General features: G+C 39.7%; 1 protein-coding gene across 1 annotated transcript; it reads left to right on the forward strand.

Moving 5' to 3' along the window:
* The first annotated feature begins 8,220 nt into the window (after window positions 1-8,220).
* On the forward strand, window positions 8,221-9,521 carry LOC149067849 (HAUS augmin-like complex subunit 4). The gene has a single exon (XM_089252250.1). It carries the CDS (start codon window positions 8,348-8,350, stop codon window positions 9,365-9,367), a length of 1,020 nt encoding a protein of 339 aa, XP_089108376.1. The 5' UTR covers window positions 8,221-8,347; the 3' UTR covers window positions 9,368-9,521.
* Window positions 9,522-17,887: the final 8,366 nt, after the last annotated feature.

Below are 17,887 nucleotides of genomic sequence, written 5' to 3' on the forward strand. Positions count from 1 at the left end.
TTATGTTGTCAAGTTGTGTTTGTTTCATGTTCATGCTGCCACCTGGCTTCCATTTTATGAAGTAAAGATGGAAATGCTTGAATTTTCATGTTTTGTCAGTATTGTGTTGTAGGCCTGCCTGCTCTCTGCGGAGATACTTTTTCAAATGGGAGGCTGGCTCACATTCGTGCCTTAAAGCTGGAAAACTGATGAAAACCAACTTCAGCTGTCAACAAGGTTCAAACCTGGATCCTCAGATGAGAGTCCAGCATGATGCGCACACTACAGCACAGCGGCAATGACTACTTCCCGATCCTCGTTATCTTCCCCCCTTTGCATAGCAATAATGATAACAAAGATGACTAGTAACGGTGTGAGAAAAATCTACCTTTAGCTATGGTAACATAAATCTATCTCACAATACACCGCAAACATGTTTGAAACTCTGGCATAACGATATCAGCGTAATAGACCTCCCGGTGGACAAGACATTCACTAACTATACCAAAAAATGTTCTGAGGTAATGGTTCGTTCGATTCTTTTTCATTCTTTGCCAGAATCATTCCTGATATGACAGGGCTCTGGTCAGACATCGCAGCATGCTGCCACCACAAGAAGGCCTGACACAAATAGCAGTTAGCACTCCAACCTGTTTTGTTGGGTATTTAATGCCATTATGTGAGTGTGGGCGTTATTCTTGCAGGCGTGGTAGCCCATGTCGGTAAAATACTCGCCCAAAATACCAGAGAATGTTCAGAGTTGTTGAGAGTTTAACACCCGATTCTTCCAAGTCAGAAACTTGCCTGATGCGGAGGTACAACAGAGACAATGGCAACATTGATTACGTAGTTAAAAAAAAAGTTTAAAAAATATTGACCACTGCCATACAGAATCAGCAATTAATTCTAGGTCCCATCCCATTTAATCAGCCCTCATGTGGGGAAAATGACTGCAGTGACTCGAAAATTATCAAAATTATCATTAGCCCTCTTGTACAAGAAACGACAACAGTTTCCGCAAGAAAAATGATCAAATGACTCTGTATCCTTCACTTATCCTAGATTTTTTGCCCTTTGAGTTTACCTTCACAAAAAAGTGTGTTGTAATTTTGAAATCACTTCCGCAAGATTTGTCAGATCAATGGGAAATTTCTTGATGTTATTATTTACTGTTTTGTTGTTGAATTTAATGGTCAGTTGATATTGTATTGTTTGATTTTTTATGAGGAAATATATTTTGTAGAATGTTTTGAATTTCAGAAAAAGGAGGTTGTCAATTTTTTCTGTGTGTTGGATGCTTTTATTATCTTTCAGCCCCCAGGCATCAGTTTGGCTTGATAATTATGCTTTGCTAACAGTTTTTCTTTTTGTAACAGTTGCAACTATTTGATAGGCACAAGAATATATCAACAGACTTTGCAGCCGGAAGTGAGGCAATGAGAATAGTAAGGTTTCTTGTATTCAATCTTAAGGTTTCGATTATCTGTCACCTACCTGATAAGTTAGTGTCATCGTGTGTGATATGTTTTATCTGATACAAATACAAAGATCACAACGGGCAAAAAGTCCAATGAAGTGGCTGAAAAAAAAAATATGGATGTCAAAGGGGCCGTTCAAGTATTACATCTGTACATATGTAAATTTTTTTAGCCATTTTTTGATCCTCCCCCCCCCCCCATCAGCAAAATTTTATCAGCTCTGTCCCCTACCTTCCAACGCATATTGGTGGGATGAGAGACATGCGCGGGGAGCACAGGGACCCCCCCCCCCTTCCCCGATGATTAAAAATTTCTTTAATGCAAAAAGAATTTTTTTTTAATTACAATTTTGTGAAGAAAATACCTTTATATGTTACTAGCTATAATACCCGGCGTTGCCCGGGTTTTCTTCAATGAGGCTTTTTTGGATCACGTGATATCTCCCTGTTTTTGAGGGACATGCAAACCATGTCTAAAGTTAATTAAGAATTTATGCAGTTGAATATAAAAAGACAATACAGAGACATTAATTTTCGCGCTTGAGACGATATAAATAAAAAGTTGAAATCAATGTTATTGCATGAATATCCAACCCAAAAAAGTAGGTCCGGCTAAATACTTCATATCTAATTTTCTGGGCTTTGTATATCTCTAAGCGAACTCCATATTTCTAAGATCAAGTATTGAATACAATTTTTAAAATTATTGATGTGACCGACATGACCGCTATATTGATTTGATAGAAACCCCACCAAATTTCCGCATTTCTACATTAAAATTGGCAATTTTAGCACTGATTTCTATGAGGATCATCCTTTTCCTGACCCTCAAAGTGATGCTTATTATGATTATGACGTCATTCAAAAAAACCTCATTACGGGGAGTATTGAAAATGTGGCAAACCATTATAAAAAGGCATAAATGTTATACATATATTGACAGCCTTGAAGAAATGACAAACCATTGTAAAGGCATATACACGTCTGAAACGCATTGCTAGGGAACCACAGTAGCCAAAGTAAACGTTCGGAAAGTGATTGTTGAGGCCCAAAAATCTTTGTTGCCCAACAGTTTTTTTGCCCGTTTGGGGCATTTGCCCTGCTCTGACGAAATTTTAAAGTAACTTATCGTTCAAGTCGGGTCCCATTTGGTATATATGCAAAATTTGGTGACGATCGATCTAAAATTGTAGATTTGTATAGAGAACATACACACAGACAGAAAATCAATTTTATATATATAGATTACAATCAATTTCTGTTAATTTCAATTTGAAGGCTAAGAACTCTAAATTTCTTTTTAGGAAACTGATTATGACCCACCCTCTATGCCATATATATATAATAAACACTTGTTCCGTGGACGAAATATGGCTCCAGGGGTTATCTGAAGTGGCCTCCTCCCCAAACCTAATTTTGTAAATATGAACTAAGCGACACATTTTACAGATCTCTTAAGTGACCCGTGGCACAATTACAGAACACTTAAATGATCCGTAGCACATTTAGAAATCCTTTGAGTGACACGTCGCACGGTTTGCTAAACTGCGTAAGCTGTTTCCCAGTGCAGTTCTTCATCACTCAAATTACCCGCGACACATTCCCAGATTACTTGAGTGATCCGCAGCATAATTACGGATCACAAGTGATCCATGGCACAGAACCAGAGCATTTAAGCAACTCAGACGCATTTCCAGATCACTTGAATCTGCGAAACATGTAGAGATCACTAAAATAGCTTTGCGGGGACTTATCAATAAGGTGAATTGTAGTTCAGGTGCCCACAAACTAGCGAAAGGTTTCTCTAGTTTTTGGCGCACAGAGTAAGATGCTATTAAGAATATTTCATATTTTTATAAAGAGTGGTTGATGGCGTAAGCATCATCCAAGCGCCTCCCTCCTCCCCCAATCAGCAAATCAGAACCCCCGTTTCCCCCATCGATGCTGATACAAATACAAATACAAATACAACGCCACAACAGGCAAAATGCCCAACGAGGTGGCTGATAAAAAGATGCCCATAAAAATATGGTTGTGCCCATAAAAATATGGTTGTAAATGTATGGTGATGTAATACTTGAATGACCCCTAACCAAAATACAGCAGCCTAACATAAAAGCATATATCACAAAAGGAAAAACTAATATTTAACACTATATAATACACTGCTCATAAAAAATATTATGGTTGTCTTGTTCTGTGTACCTTCTCGATTAGCCCTCTATGTTTTTGATACTTTTTTTAAAAGTGCCAATCACTTTAGACCACTGGAAGTAAGCTATTCCATTCATAAACTACCCAGTTAGGGGAACACTCCCTGCAACATTTCAACCTGGAATTGTCCCTTAGCAAATGATACCGGTATCCCCTTGTCGAAGCACTCAATTGCAGGGTTGGTAAAATAACTTTCTTTTTTTTTTCTTTTTTAACAAAAAGTTTGTTTTCTTTTTGGTTTACATAGCATTTACATTAAAAACACTAAATTTTTGAAAAATCGTTCAAACTTCTAATAATTAATGGAAAATTAACACTATTCCCATATTAATTAATCTCTGAATATTTCTTGCCTGCATATGGCCATCTGGTTGGCCTTTGTCATTCACGAGCTATTAGTTGATTGTTGACACCGTCCATGTACGGTGCCTTTCAACATATATATACGCTCCAAGGTTGAAATACTCTATCTGCTTCCATAGCTTAGATGGTAGAGCACTCGTACGGCAAGCGAGAGACTGGGGTTCGTGTCCCCGTGGCGGCAGTGATGAATTTTCTTCCTTGTAATCTTCATCTCCACAAATAACCAGTCTTTCGATGAACCTTGTATTTCTTGCCTTTCAACACAAAAACCAATTTTTGCAGTTCAAATGATTTTATAGCTTAACTGAAGGAATTATTTTGTTTGAAAATTCTTTATGTTATCAACCGTGTAATAAAGACATTTTTTCTCTGGTTACTTTTAATATGCTTAATTAGGAAACTATCTTTGCAAAAATTGTGATAAAAACTAAAATAAAATGTGCTTAATGAAGCATAATTAATGCAGGTCAATTAGTGATGATTTACAATATACAGAGTGATAACTAAAGTTTCAATTTTACTAAAATAAAAGCTGCTGGTCAGAATGACTTGAAAATTTGCACGGATATTCCTGAAGCTATAGAATTTATTATGGCAAAGGGAAAAAAATACTTAAAAATGTAAAATAGACGATGCTGTACTCACCCAACACGGAAATGTGCTCGCAGAATGGAAACGATAGCCAGTCAGGGCAAAAGGGTAATAATTAGCATTGCGCAATTTCATAATTCATGGAAACATCACAATAATGAAGTCATTAAACAACTAAAACTACAACTTACACGAGAAATGGTAAATTTGTTGTTCACTGTTGTGGCAGGTGGAAGAATAACTGAACGTAATGTGTCACTTTAATGCTGTGGACAATGCACTTTCCATTCTCCAAAGTTTACAATCTGACCACAGTACATGACATTTTGAGGTAACACCCCCCCCCCCCCAAAGCCAAAAGTTGCAAGGATTAAGATCAGGTCATTCTGTTATTGTCAAAATGGTTCTTCAGCAGAGTTGCTTTGCTAGTGTTGCAATGGACATCTTGATATAAGTTGTGCTATCCACACACTGATGATGTTAAAGTGTCAAAATGATGTGGTTTCACAAAGTAGTTTATTCCGCTGGCAAAGTACAGCATCATATTTACTTGTACATCTTCACTTTTTTTTTTTTCTTATGCCAAAGAAAATTCCATTGCTTCAGGAGTATTCATGCAAATTTCCAAGTCATTCTGACCAGTAATTCTCATTGTACAGTGTTTTGGAATCAGAACTTTAATCATAGTCACCCTGTATATAGCTGATTATTTTTCACAAATCATGTACTACCTTGATTAACTGAAAGTAATGGTAGAAGTACTAAAAACTATTAAATATTAAGCCTAGTTGTGATATACGAAATGAGATATGCAGCTTCTTTTGGGGGAAAAAAATGAAAATTGTCTGTGAGGTCGTGTAACTACTATTACACTGGTCTTTGTCCTTTAGTAGAGTCACTACTGTTGCTGTTTCTTTTATGAAGAAAAAATAAACAAAAGCCTGTGAGACAATATACAGCACTACACTTAGATGTTTAACGCAATTCTTATTCATGAATTTGTTAAAGATAGAGCATCAGAATGTAGCCAAAGGTTAGAAAATGTGGTAATAATAAACCAATATGGTATTTTTAAGGGGGGGGGGAGAATAATATTTAGGACACGTTTGTGATTTTTTGAGAAAAAAAAACATATGGTGGAAACCTAACAACCCTGGTGCATAATACACTGCGCATAAAAAGTTAGGGTTGTCTTATGTAACTATGGATAGCTTCTCTATTTATCCCATTATGTCTGCCATACCTTTTAAGCGCATCAATTATGTTAGAATTCATAACCCCCAGAGGTAAGCTATTCTACTTATTGACAAACCTATTAGAGGAAAAACTCCATGTGACACCACAACCTGGAATTGTCCCCTTGTTGAAGCAGTTGATTGGTAGCGTTTTGATAACTCATGATCCATCCTATTCATCTTGTTGAAAATTTCGAACACTTTGATCATATACTCTCGACATCAGTGTTCCTCAGATGTAAACATTTTCAAGAAATCAAGTCTCTCTTCATAGCTTGTGTGCCAACAAGAGCAACCGTAGCTCTTCTCTGCACCCCAAACCAAGTCTTCGTCTCTCTGTAGGTACGGTCTCCAAAACCTTAACTCCAGTGCAGGACGAACTAAGCCTCCGAAAGGCAGAAGAATGGCTTTAGGAGAACACGAAGAGATTTTTTAGAATAAAACCATGCATTCTGTTCGTTTTTTTCCTACCACTAGAACAATATTAAAAAAATCTAAGCTGCTCATCAATGAGAACTTCAATCGGTAGTCTTAGTTGCATCCAGAATGGTATCACCATTCAACTTGAATGGGAAACGTGTGTGTTGCTTGAACCAAAATGAGTGGCCATGCACTTATCAAAGCTGAAGTTCCATTCAATAGCCCATGCAGCAATCATATTCAAGTTCACCTGGATCCATAGATGTCGGAACCTTGGGGGCTGAGGTCATTTGAGCCCCCCCCCCAATGTTTCCTTAAAGATTATAATTACTTAAAGTGTTAATTTATTTAAACGGTTAATTGTTTAAGCAAAGATTATTATATTTATTCAAAAAGCTGATTATTTAACAGATATTAATTAAGGGTTGGCATTGGGTAATTGCAAAGATGTGCACAAGTGACACAGGTTTTGAAAGATTAGTATGAAAAGACGATGGTGCCACTGGAAGCCATGAGGTAAGAATGTAATACAAGAATAATGGCTGTAAATAGAGGTCAATAGATTCTGGAATTCCACCGAAAAGAAAACAACTTGAACAGAAAAATAGGGTATTGTCATGTATAGGTTTTCCACTGGCAAAATCGTATGTGTGATCCGTCATCTTTCAATGTATGTGACAGGCCCAGGCGCTTGGTGATAGGCAAGGCCATCTTAATAGCAGTATGGGCTCCCGGGCCAAGTAATTTTTCTCAGGCCCTACCAGGCAAATTTTTGAAAAATTTAGTAGCCTGGGCACCTCAAGATCTCTTGAGGCCCATGCGTTAAGACAGTACTGGTGACAGGATAAAGGTTTTCCTTAAATACGTGAATAGGAGCTGTCACTGGGAATGAGATTCGATTCTGGAGGGGTAGGTGTGGAGCGAGGATAATGAAATTTTAGGATTAAGGAAAAGTAAGGATGGGCTCGCTTAAGAAATGTGCATATTATAAGAAAGGTGATCTACATCGGCAGAGCAGATCTTAAATGCTCTACTGCTCATGCAATCAGCAGTTATTTTACGAGGGGGGAGGAGTGCCGAGTTATTGCGTAGTGTAATGGCTCGCACCAATCGAGGTCTATTGTAGAAAGATACATTATAAAGGAAGGAGGGAAAGAAAAAGCAATTTCAGTAAATAAGGGGCCGTTCAAGTATTACGTCGTCATCGATGGGGGGGGGGGTTGGATAATGCTTACGTCATCAACCACCCTTTATGAAAATATGAGTTAAAATTCAGAGGGGCAGAGTTGAAGTTTTGCTGACAAGGGGTGGGGGTCAAAAATAGCTAAAACTTTGCTTACATAATATTTTAACGACCCCTAATAGAGTTGCTATAGATGTTGAAGAGAAGGAAAATAAAACTTGTTTGGACGTAATATTACGGCCGCGATCGTAAAGAGGCTCATCCACTGCTATTTTCAGTAGTGCTCCATTTGCCGCCATTGGCAATTTTTCAGTGATTTCATCAAACTTTGCTTACCATCATTGCATTGTCATCATTTTTGGCGATAATCAGTGATGTCCCGTATTTAGTGTTTCAATTCTCGAGGGAAAATATGGTCAGTTTAATTTTCAGTCATCGTAATAACTAGGGCTCGAATTTTTATGGCCAAAGATGAAACGTCGTTACCGATAGGTTAAAGAAAACGAATTCCAGGTTTTTTAACCGATCAGCAACGACGTTTCATCTTTGGGTCATAAAAATCCGAGCCCTGGTAATAACGAATTTCATCCTCATTAGTTGGAATTTTTTCAGAGTTCATACTTTAATGAATTAAATTTCAAAATTTTACGGTGGAAATGTTCGGGTGTTTTTGTTTCGCTTAATCAGAGTATAACGAAGTTAGCAGTGCAGCCTCTAATGTATAATAAAATATTAATCCCAGACGAAGTAACAACAACTACTACTAATCATAGCTCCGATTCAAAACATTGCCAATGAGCGGGAATCGGGCCTCCTTGCAAGTATCAGCCGCACTCATGTATTTGTTTGTGGATGGAGGATAAACTTTATGATTAACGTCTGCTAATGATGGAGGACGCGCTCCTTGTTCGCAATGCTGCCGAGAGATGGCGTATCGTCTCGTTACCCGAAGATTATTCTATCCGGTGGCCAGTTTTCAGCAAAGTCCTGGAGGACATCGGTGACCGCAGCGACGCCAACAGCAAAGACGTAGAACTTGCAAAGGCTAAGCTCTCGGCGATGAGGACTCGTTACATGCACCTTAGCATCCTCCATTCGACACTGGTGACATCTTTGAACAAAGATGCCAATTGCAGGTTCAACAAGAGCGTCCCTTGCCCCTGTGACCAGAGCCACCTGTCGTTGAGGAAGTACCTCCTCGTTGGACTCGAACTGGACCCCAGTAGGGAATGGATGAAATCCTTTGGGATGACCAGAGAGTTCTTCGCCAGCCATTTCCAGCTGCCTGACAGGAAACCGGTGAGAAGCGCCATCGATGCGGAACTCTGTATCGGCATCAGTAAGCTCTGTAGGTCCGTGCTGAGCTTCTACGGGCAAGACTTCACAGATAAATTGCTGGTACCAAAGATATGTAAGTTGCCTGACATCTTGGGCGAAGACTATCGGGATCTCTTGGCCCAAGAATCTAGCATCGAAAAGGATAAGAAGACCTTCCTCCGACACGTCGATTACTATTTCGAGTCCATGATGAAAGGCATCACGCTCATGTGCGACAAGTACGATCTTCAAGAAAACAGCCAATCTTTCTTCTCGTCCATTGCCCATTTCTACGCCGTCAAAGCGGACGCTTTGTCGCTGAAAGTGAAGCTCCTCCAATTGCAGATACTTAGCGAAACATATGACAAGGAGACTGTTCTGGCCCTCAGATCCATCAAGAACCGTTTAAAAGTCGACCAAGATCGATTAGAAAGAGAGATGAATGAGAAATCGTCCCTGCTGGAAAGTTACGAGAGAGTCGGAGGAATCTTCCAGGACCTGGTCAAGGAATATGCAGCTCTCTGTATCGCCATCAAGAATGAGAAATGGGCATTTCAAGAACTGCAAAAGTCTGAAGAAAGGGAATGATCTTTGTTTTTGTTGTGTCGTTCAATGAGAATTTCATTATTGATTGTCCCGTTTTTTATTTTTAAGAGGCTAACAACTTTGATTTCAATTAGTTCAAAGTAATGTAACAGGAAGAACCGATGCGGAATCCAAAAATTAAAAAAGAAGTTTTGTATTTGTGTCTATGATGTTAAATTTCTTATGGTCGGGACCAATATTTATATCCATGACCTTTACTACCTAGGGAAGGGAGATGAGCAAACGTCTTTCTTTGACGTGAAAGGTTTGCTTAGCGACACTGTGATTGAGAATCGGTTTGTTTGCCCGACCAAGCATAGAGATGTTCATGACTATCTGATGTATGCCTGGCAGTTCCCAAGCATTAAAGGATGTTAACATAACTTGATGACCACGAATCACCATCCACAGTGTATGCTCGAAGCGCTTCAGCCTTTAAATTCGCAGCCCACGGGCCAGATATGACCTTAGGCAGTCATCTGATGTGGTCTATGACCTCAAACGTAATTTTGCAAAAATGAACTAAGTGACATCTTTCCAGATCACTGAAGTCGAGGGGGACAAAAACACCATTATAAAATCAAATTTTTTTCAGTGGTTGGAGGGTAGCAAAATAATCTGCCGACCCACAAAAATCATAGTTACGGCCTTTCTTATGTGACCAGCGTTGCAGTTTCACATAATTTAAGTGCCCATAGTACATTCTCAGATCGCTTAAGCGACCCAGATCCTAATTCCAGAATACTTAAGTGGCCCATTGCACATTTTTAAGATCACTTAAATAATCCACAGCATATTTGCAGATCACCACAGGATGGGACTAATTCCCGATATACGGTATACCTTTCGTCACCAAACACCATTCTTTTTCTCTCTGGCATATTTTTAACACCTAGAATGATACCTACATAAGCATCATTCTAGAATTAAATATTAAGCCAGGTTTTTGTAGGAGCAGGTTATCTGTGCAACGTGAGTCACAGTGTCTGCTCACCAATAAGAAAAACGATACAAATGTTTTCCTACAGAGTATAATGCATCTCAAGCCAGTGCTGTACATTAGGCGTGATTGATTTCTGGAGTAGTCAAATGCATCATACCATGGCCCCCACAAGGGGTGGGCTGACAAGGCTCCAGCCCGGGGGGCCCAGGACGACTTTCACCATTTTTTTGCTTTTTCACGATATAAATTCATCATAAACGGGCCCGTGAAAGTGTGGTCGGGGGGCCCCCGCAAAAGATCCCAGCCTAGGGCCCTGCGTCATACATTTCCCCAGATCTTCGTCTCCCTCTTTTATTGTGAAATTAAATGGGTGGATGTGCAGACAGAACAGATGATGCGCTACTCTAGAAAAACACAAACTTGTAGCATGATAGTTGCATGTTTCTGCCCACGTGCCACAGAAAAACCTGCTCCTAGGATGACCCAACTTCATGGCGTTCTTATTGTTCTACCAGTAATGCGGCACCAAATCCAGTCTGGCGATAAAAAAAATGTAGTCGCCAAGCAGTTCCATACCATAAAAGTTGGGCATTTATCCACTGCGGGCACAGTTCCAGAACACTTAAAAGACTCGCAGCATATTCTTAGACAACATGAAGGACCTGCAGCGTATTTACAGATCATTTAATTGACCTGCGACGCTGTTCTAGATCAATAGTGACTCTCCTAAAGGTTAGACACCCTTTGGCTAGAGGGTGGTACTTGTGTGTGTTTTGGACGACGATTATATCAGCAACTGCCCTAGAGAGTGGTTACCAACAATGACGTGGCTTCACATGATCATTGTTGTGACTGCCATAGGTCTGTAAAAACACATGCAGGATGACGTCACTCTCCGCTAGCATACAAATGTTTTTTAACAACTGGCTGTTGCGAAGATATATTTTGGAAAGAGAAAAGTATGGTAGCAAATAGTGACGTCATCCTTGTATAAGTCACCATCTGGTGGCAGCGTCAGCAGTTGTGAGCTTGGCCTGAGTCTGGTCCAGCCGTCCATGTACAGTTCCTTTCAGTGTACACGAGCTCCAAGGAAAGATTGAGAAATTCTGTGCCTCTGTAGTCTAGTGCATTCACCCGGAAAGTGAAAGGACGTGGGTCCGATTCCCCGCAGGGGCCGCTGAATTTTCTCTCTTTCCAAAATATATCTTAGCAACAGCCAGTTGTTAAAAAAAAAAAAACCTTCATAATAAGAATTTTCAACAAGTTGGTGCATGTTCAAGGTTTTCTAATGGGTTGTACACAAGACATCGGCCTGCCCTCTCATCGCCGCAAACTCTTCCTATATCTCTAAACGGTATAAAACCTAATATTGTAAGCATACATCTATTGTGCACAGCTTCCTACTTAAACCACAGCAGTTGCGAACAGGGAAGTGAACCCGCGCAATTCTAGCTGGTGGCAGTTATAGTGCACTGCTCGCGGGAGTGTCTGCCTGCGTGATCAGTTGGCATCATGCGAGAGTCTTATGTTGGCACCTTATATTTGTGATAAAATTAAATATAAAAGAATGACGAACATCCATGAAATGAATAGGACATGAATAGCATTCGAAAATGGGATACGATTTCAAGCATGGAATGTATAAATGACTGACCATATAAGTGGATAAATGATTGCGATTCAACGACCAAATGACAGTAATTAAAAATATTATATGCATTTAGAGAGAGATGGCTTTTTCTCGGCCCAAGATATCAAGGAAACAGTTATTTCCCGGGTATTATGCTGAGGTGAACTCGGAAAGAAAAGTCATCTTGTCTCGGCCAGGACTCAAACCCAGTCCCTCTTGCATATCGGGCAAGCATGCTACCATCTACACCACTGGAGACATGACACTGCCTTCCTTATTTCACGCACTGGTGTGAGGTGCTGAAGTAGACACTAGTGGCCTCTCTTAACTTCAGGAAACGGCTCCCGGGTGGGATGGTTTAAAGAGGGAGAGATGGCTTTTCTTTCCGAGTTCACCTCAGCATAATATCTGGAAAATAACTATTTCCTTGATTATATGCATTGTACCAATTTTTATATATTCACACAAATGGTGAAATATCTGGTGTTGAATGTGTCCAATTCATTTAGTCGCTCACTTGGTGACTCATATGGTCATCATTTTAAAATTACTTGTTTTATAAAAACAAGAATGGGCAACGTGCACAGCCGGAAGATGACAGCGAACTCGTAGGGCGTGTTGAGCGGTTCAAACAAGAAATAATTTATTCTGGTTAAAGCGGTTCAAACAAGAAATAATTTATTCTGGTTAAAGCGGTTCAAACAAGAAATAATTTATTCTGGTTAAAGCGGTTCAAACAAGAAATAATTTATTCTGGTTAAAGCGGTTCAAACAAGAAATAATTTACTCTGGTTAAAGCAGGTAAACACAGGCGCACTATGACCATCCAAATGTTCACATGGGAAATAGAAAAGGCAAGTTCAAAACCTTCAAGAATTTCCACCAATGGTTGCTCTCCATTTCTTTCTTTGCGAAGCTGTGGTGGTCGAGTGGTTATAGTGACGGACTCGCGGTGCGAGGATCCGGGTTCGAACCCCACAGTGGTGGTCGGCTGAAGTTGGTTTTCTGTGGTTCCCAACTTCAAGGCGCAAATGCGAGCCGATCTCCCCGTTAAAAAGTCTCGCCACAGAGAGCAACAGTCCTACAACGATAAACCATTCAATCATAACACTTCACTCATAGTTAGAAAAACTGGTGGCAGATGGCAGAACTACACATAACAAGCATTACAGAGAAACGAAAAAACTTCACGTCAGGTTTCACTACACGCACATTCCCGCATGTACCGATTCATTGGGGGTTCCGGGGGGGGGGTGTGGGCGGGGTGCATGTGTGGTGTAGCAGTAGTAGGTAGGGCTCTGGGATCCATGATGTTCTTGAGTCAGCCACCTCGTTGGGCAATTTGCCTGTTGTGGCGTTGTATTTGTATAATGAAAAAGTCAAGCGGGTGCTAGAACTCCCAATGCTGCCGCAATATTTGCACATGTGAACTGGGTTAATCAGTTTTCACCCGCTGCGATGAAGTGAGAAGCCATTCACTATGGACATGACTAGGGCCAGGCTTACACTATAAAAGTTTGATAGAAGATCGTTTACAAAACTTGTAAAAAAAACACAATCAATAAGCCTATCGGTTACATTCTCGTAACAGCTGCACTTGTTGATTGAATTTTTCGATTTTGTAAAGTATTGTTATCTCGCCTTAAGGAGTTATATTTTTAGAGATCCTCTGCAAACAAAAAACAGCGATATTTTAACTTCTCAAATAATGTTGGTGTAACAAGTTTCAAAGTCTGCAAAAATTATTTATTCAAATTCAACAAGTACATAGAAAAATTTTGATCTCTAAAGGCTTGTTCTGGTAAAGGAAGAATCATCTATCTTCAGAACGGCGAGGATTACACGCAACAAAAGTGTTAGTAATTGTGCATCTCTTGATATTTCAGGAATTCAAACTGAAGGGGGGAAGAGCAAAAAAAAAAAAAAAACAAAGTCAAGAGATCAAGCTAAGATTTTTGTAAGCGAGATTGCGGCAAATTAGCGATTTCAAATTTTGGCAAAATTAGAATGGATTCAAGATGGTTGTCAAACGTCATCGTAATTTCACAATGAACACGAAATACTGAATTGAAAAATTTGAAATAACCAAAGCACCAATGTAATCTATTGGCAATAAAAAATTGCCAACCTCACTTACAGAATCTTAGAGAAGCCCAATCTCAGGAGCATTGTTGGCAGCAAGTCGTTGCTTTACAGTGGGCGTGATCTTAACAGTAAACAGCGAACTCACTGAGTTTGGCAAATTGATTTCCCATCAATTTTCCTTTTATACTAGAATCGCAAGGGGCAAGTTCCCAATACACGGTATACCGTTTCGTCGCTAAATTTTTATATGCGCCAAAACAGTGATATGTCGCCAACATAAAACTTCCATGCCCTAAAATGTAGATGGCGCCACTGCTCCAGATTTTCTTTTCCAGCTTATTGTTGCCATTCCATTTTGCTCAAAGTTGGTTTTTTTTCATGCCCTTTTATCATGCTATTTCCTGTTTCTTTCCCCGATTTAAAGCTGATTGCGTAGATTTAATATATCTGCACTAGCTACAATTTGAAGGGCCGAGAAGGGTTATCGACTTCTTTATGATGATGGGCCTGTGATAATGAGCCTTTTCAATAATTTTTGGGTGTTCAAGCAGTAACCCTAGTATATTGTACCTTGCCATAGTCTTTCTGGTGGTCCGAGGTTAATATTTTCAGGTCTGGGAGCAAGGATCCTCTTTATCGGCATGAAGATTGAAGAACAGTTATTATTATATTTAATGTGTATAATTTCTTTTATTTTTATTTCCACATGTTTTTAATCATTTTTGGGTATTCGGGCAGTAACCCTAGCGCTAAATCGGGTTTGGCAATAAAAAAAGTTGCAAAATCGTGGTATACCTTATATTGTGACTTGCAGAGTGTTGTGGTCGCAAATACACTTACACAGTGTGCATTTTTTAGTGTTGCTACCAGTCAGTTTTCTGTCAAACTATTTTCAAAAATCTAAAGCAACGATGTGTCCCGGACGTAACACACTTGCAATATAGCACCAATTAGCTTATATTTCTGCAGCATTTTTTTCTCCTCAGGGAGTTTCTTCATCATGGGAGAATTCGCTAGGTGTATCGACATCACTCTGATCTAGTTCCTTGTGTGTACTTTTATGTAGCATCAAATCAGATTTTCTTGAAAACCTTTTCTTGCACTGGGAGGAATTGTGCGATTCCTTGTGGTCGCGTAAGGTACTAGAAGAATATAACTTTTTCCCGCACACATCACACTCAAGGCACTTTTTCTTAGAATGCATTTTCCTGAAATGACGAGACAAGTACTTTATATCGGCAAAAGACTTGTGACAGAAATCACACTTATGTACTTTCCCGTTGTGCAAGCCTTTGTGACGACCAAGATAGTGGGCATTTGCAAGCATTATGCCGCACACGTCACACTTGAAAGGTTTTTTGACATTGTGAATTTTGACGTGCTTGGCAAAATCCCCAAGAGTGAAATATTTCTCCTCGCAAAACTCGCATTCAAAAAGTTCAGTGGGTGTGTTGCTGCCATCAGGTCCTTCGTGTGTTCTTCTATGGTCTATCAAATCAGATTCTTTGTTGAACCTTCTGGCACAAATCTCACACTGATAGCGATTGCCAGCAGTGTGTGATTTCCTGTGAGCGGAAAGGGTACTACAATGACCATATGTTTTTCCGCATGTGTCACACTTGTACGGCTTCTCCCCAGTGTGGACCCTCTTGTGACTGATCAGGTACCTGACATCAGCGAAACCTCTACTGCAGATGTCGCAATTGTATGTCCTCCCTTTGTGCAACTCTTTGTGGCGCGATAGATCCCAGGCATACGTATACACTTTGCCACAGATGTCACACCTGTTTTCGGACTTCTCTTCGCCATGAACTTGTTTGACATGCTTGTCAAGATCGCCTGAGCGGGAATACTTCTTGCCGCACATCCTGCACCTTAACTTCTTTCCCGTGCCGGTGTGAACGTGCATGTGTCGCTTGAGGTAGTACAGCTGCGTGTAGGTCTTCAAGCACAGCTCGCACTTGTACTCCTTACTCTCCGCGTGCAGCAACTCGTGCCTCTTGAGAGATTTGCGGTGCTTGAAATCCAATTTACACAAGGGACACGAGATCTTCCCACCTTCAGGAGGGTTCTCCTTGGCTGCTTTCAAGCGCACAATGATCGCCTCGTTGGGGCCATTCTTCGTGGCTTCTTCTTCTTCAGACATGGTGTTGCCAAAACTTCATTAATTGAATGACAAGAGAGTTTAAGCCACCTATAAATTTGTAATGGCCAATTCACTTTTTTTCAACCCACCTCCGGATGGGATGCCAGGAAAGACGCCAAGGAGTGCACTGTTAAATGAGTAGGCTTTTTGATAACTGACAGGAAATAAAAATAATATTCGGTAAATTAGGACGCGAAAAATAACACCAAATTACGGTAAATCATTACATTCGCGTCCTTAACATGAGTAAAACAGACGCATTTATCTTTAGTCAGACACTCATAGGTTTGTCTGGCAAGACTAGGACGTTCAAAAGCTAAAGATAAGCAATAATTGCTATATTCCCACCATGTGACTAATGTCCGGACGGCTTTGACATGTGAGTGCAAGAAATTGTTGTCATGTTGCATTTCTTTTAATACAGTCGACTCCCGTTTTAACGAATACCGTTATAGCAAAAATTTCGTTTTAACGAACACTTTTCTAATCCCTCAAATAAGCTTATATCGGAACAAAGTAAGAACCTGGAATTCCTTTATAACGAAGTGATATCTCAGGTGTCTTGGAGTCCGTTAAAACGGGATTCGACTATACTTAAACTTGTCACATTTTTTCCGCCATCTTGGAAAAAGAAAAATAATCATGCCTTCCGGAATTCTCGGTGAGGCCCATTTCAATCAATAATAACTACAGTTGCAGGGTCTGGTGCCCTGGGCGCAGGACCAAAAGGGGCGCAAATTTCACTCTTTTAGTCCCCCCCCCCCTTCAACAACAAAGGGAACGCCAAAATGTGTGCGTATCCCAAATCTAGTCGCGCCCAGCAACCCCTCTAGTGAGGTGGTGTTTGAATTCCTTATCTAAACGAAATATGTTATGACCATTTCACGAGAATCAATAATCTGACTATAAGCATGCAGTAAAAGTGTCCCGGTTTTTCCCATATTTTACACGAATCCTACTTGAATGTTTATTCTTTATTGAAGTCAAAGATTAAAATTATTTTTCAACTCATAAATTATATTGTGATGATTACGACTATAAATGAGAACATAAATCTCCCGCATTTGTCTTTTAGAACGTTTTGTTTTTCGTAAAAATTAAAATTTTTATCCACTGCAATTTGCGGTAATGCTTCATTTTCTGGCATTGGGATTTTTCCGTAATTTCAACAATATTTGGCAACTTTGTTCGTATTTGGCGTCATTTTTGGCTATGATTAGCGATGTCCCATATTTTCCCGTATTTGGAATCACAATTTCCCGTATTTTTCTCGAGGAAATATGGTCACCCTAATCTGCTTGAGCCGTGAAAAATGGTGTGATCATTTTTTGTGATATAGGCAGGAACTGTGATTGAATCGAGTTGAATATCATTTTTTCACTCTGTCGAATCAACACTTACGATCACCGTCTTTGCTATTACAATTCTGAAAAAAATTGAAAAAAACAAAACTAACTTTATCATCACCATGTGTGAGCACATATTTATTTTTTATACTTAATGGCAGCACCATCAGTTAAATAAAAAAAATGGAATTTTCTCCTCACCTGTCGTCTGCTTCTGCCAAGGTCTTTTGTTTTTAGCATCTCCTCATGTACCTAAAAAATAACTGAACTGCGAATTGCAACATTCAGTTCAGTTCTTTGGCCCCGTCTATAAGGACCCAGACTGAATGAGGTTGTCTGCTTTTCTTTTAATGAGCTTTACCTTATAAATAGT

The sequence above is a fragment of the Pholcus phalangioides genome, unplaced genomic scaffold (assembly GCF_987345545.1).
Source record: "Pholcus phalangioides strain wild (caught in Gottingen) unplaced genomic scaffold, Ppha-v1.0 ptg000028l_1, whole genome shotgun sequence".
In the NCBI taxonomy this organism is placed as follows: Eukaryota; Metazoa; Arthropoda; class Arachnida; order Araneae; family Pholcidae; genus Pholcus; species Pholcus phalangioides.

Bases quoted from the DNA above. Each gene is read 5' to 3' on its own strand.
- LOC149067849 (XM_089252250.1), top strand. From the start codon at position 8,348: ATGATGGAGGACGCGCTCCTTGTTCGCAATGCTGCCGAGAGATGGCGT.